This window comes from Apaloderma vittatum, unplaced genomic scaffold (genome assembly GCF_000703405.1).
Source record: "Apaloderma vittatum isolate BGI_N311 unplaced genomic scaffold, ASM70340v1 scaffold21086, whole genome shotgun sequence".
Classification (NCBI taxonomy): Eukaryota; Metazoa; Chordata; class Aves; order Trogoniformes; family Trogonidae; genus Apaloderma; species Apaloderma vittatum.
This window is the reverse complement of record NW_009722664.1, coordinates 30,385-33,267: the sequence shown is the minus strand read 5'-3', so window position 1 is coordinate 33,267 and position 2,883 is coordinate 30,385. Positions and strand designations below refer to the sequence as shown.

At 36.1% G+C, this 2,883-nt stretch overlaps 1 protein-coding gene across 2 annotated transcripts in view; it reads right to left on the bottom strand.

Moving 5' to 3' along the window:
* Window positions 1-1,888: 1,888 nt before the first annotated feature.
* LOC104275796 (chromosome unknown open reading frame, human CXorf23) overlaps window positions 1,889-2,883 on the bottom strand; it is a 23,396-nt gene continuing 22,401 nt past the window's right edge. Inside the window, exon 11 of one of the 2 annotated variants that reach the window (XM_009871845.1) lies at window positions 1,889-2,320. In XM_009871845.1, the coding sequence (XP_009870147.1) occupies window positions 2,291-2,320 (30 nt within the window). In that variant the 3' untranslated portion in view covers window positions 1,889-2,290. The remainder of the gene's footprint in view (window positions 2,321-2,883) is intronic. The other variant, XM_009871846.1, reaches the window with a different exon arrangement.

Genomic DNA, 2,883 nt, shown 5'->3' with positions numbered 1-2,883 from the left:
TTGAAATAGAAAACAAATTAGAGATACTTAGTCATGCACAGGTAAAAGCACAAAATCACGAGCTGGTCACACTTTTAAACCTGGTGTTAAAGCAGCTTTAACTGACTGAAGTCTGACTACTTCAGCATTACTTTGCCAACAGCGTTAGCTAAAAGGCCACATCGGAAGTTTCTTCATGTATCCACTTTTCCCATTTGCTCGACAACGAGTTCTCTTCCAGGCTTTAATAAGAACACTGCAGGGAGCTTACAGAGTAGTATCCTGTTGAAGAAGACAATACAGCTTCAGTAGTTTGTCCTATACCATAGATGGTTTCACCTCCTATGTGTTTTACAGCGCTTTAGCACATTCAGGAGCAGTGTGAATAGCTTGTCAGCTGGAGGGTAAACCTGCCCTCATTTGCAAGGTACACGCAGCACTCTCCTGCGGCAGGCTGCTCAGCTGCAGCTACTCTGCATTTGCTTTGGGTTGACTCAATCTGTTGTTTCAACTCATTTTTATCTCCCAGTAAATCTACACAGGATGATTTTGCCAGATTCATCACTGACAGCATCAGTAAGCAAATATTCTCCTATCTGCAGAAAGGTGCCTGCCTCTATTTGACCAGGGAACTACTTTCTTTTAGCTTCCCTTTTTGCATATGCATGTCAAATTTACTGAAGAATTGGCTGAATCATTAATGATTGTTATTTAAACTGAAAACCTGGGTTTTAGAAACAAACCACCTGGTGCTATTGTTGAATGAGCGTAACATCCATGAATGTGGCACACTTCTCGCCTGTTTATTCCCCATGAATGCTAGGCAGTACACCCCAAGAATTGAGGATTTTAAGCGACACTACTTCAGCTGTTTTGAGCCTACATTGTCATACCATCTCTTTACTGATGGCACTGCAGAACAAAAACATTATAAAAAGCATGCAGAAATCAAATCCTAACTTTCCACACCCCCCAAAATAATTTCCTTTTCTCTGAACACTCCTCTACCCAGAATCAGAATTCTGATCTACTACCCACAATAGAGACTGGCCTGCACGACTAACACTATCTTAGAAACGATGCAAATACGCTAGCCTGCACATAGTGTGGATATGGTAAACAACTTATTTCTTAAATAAGAACATCTCTGAAAAATACTTGCTATGCATCTTTAATTTACCAGCAGTAAGAAGTCTGAACAATTCTGCAATACATAGAAACAACTCTATCATATATTATATATTAAAGCAAAGGCTATAAACAGGAAATAAACACAATGCTGTTTATAGCTGCTTATAAAACATGTCTGGCTGTTTGAGTTTTGCACAAAGCATAACAATATTGCAGTAAACTTCAGAGAAATACTGCAATTTTGAACAAAAGTACAAGCTATCTGCATTTGAAGCAGTTTCAATTATGAAGAGCTTTGTTAGAAGGCATGCTTATAGAAACTTACTTTTTTTTCTTTTTTCTTGTAATTAAATACTTCAGGCCCCAATTTCAGAATCCAGGAAATCATCAAGTCATTTATGACGAAAAAGATTAGAGGACATGTGGCTTGGTCAAGAATGTCATACATCAAAAAAAATATGAGACAGAATAATTTTGAATACAGACCACTAATCCTCTAACAAACCCAAGCATGCTTTCAGTGCAGTTATAAGCTACTGCTACAGTACATTACATACCTGCCTGTTACCATTAATTTTAATCAAATATTGAAAGTTGTCCCAACATTCTAACAATTTACAAATCTATATACACAACAAACTCAAGTATATTATTAAACTAAAGTAATACAAAATAGTTTTACAGAAATGACTGAACAGAGGTGTAAAATCTATTGCACAACCTAAAAGGTCATTACTTGGAAAATCCTGAGCTAATGTGCTATTACCAAACGATTCAGGCACTTTTTTTTTTAAACTTTTTTTATTACATACGCAATAAACTTTCAACATATAAACCTTTGGGTATAACAACTCAAGTTCCATCTGTAACATCATGCTTAGAGGAAAAAGTATTCAATAAATAAGACTCCCTTCAATGACTTCTTCACTTGAGACTTATGCAAAAGGAACTGAAGGTACATACTACAATGTTCAATTGAATACTGTACTTTAAAAGCAATTATTAAAACTGTAAAAAAGTTCTGCAGCATTCCACTACTGAAAAATAAAGTTATTTTTAATCAAGAAAGTTACAGGGTTAATTCCTTTATCCTATTTTAAGTGGTGACAAAGTTGTCAAAAAATGAACAGATGCTCCCTTTGCTGTGTTATCTGTTTCAACCTCAGGATCACAACTCAGTTCAGGTTTCCGCTGCAGTATTTAAATGTCCCTACAGAGAGGAAGAGAACCACACATTACTGTCAAGTTGTAACAGTGGAAAAAAGCCTCCTAACTTTCATAAGTACTGTATTATTAATATTATGTAACATCCCAGATTCATTCAGTTACGGATTGAAACAGCACAACTGTAAAGATGGTACCTTAAAGGATGTAATTATTTCAGAAGGGTGAAATAAAGACGTTCAGACCAGTTTAACAAATCTCAAGGACAAGTTTAATCACTACAACAGCAAAATACGGGAAATGCTAGGATCTCAGGAACAGTTCTGTTTGTTAAGAATTAGACAACAAGGAATCAGGCTTTTTTAAAGAAAATGGCTGTGTCATTCTTCAGGATTTATTTTTGTTTAAGTTGAAGACACTGAAGCTCGTCACGGGGCTTAAAACTCAGTGTTTAGGTCTTACTATGCTTCTCCAATTCAAATCATAATCTCCAGCAGCCATATTGCATTAAACATGCTTTATAGGTTCCAGACAAGAACCTTAATATCCAACTATAGAAGAGTGCTGGAAATTATTGGGGAAGAGCTCACTACAACAAACTCATGGTAC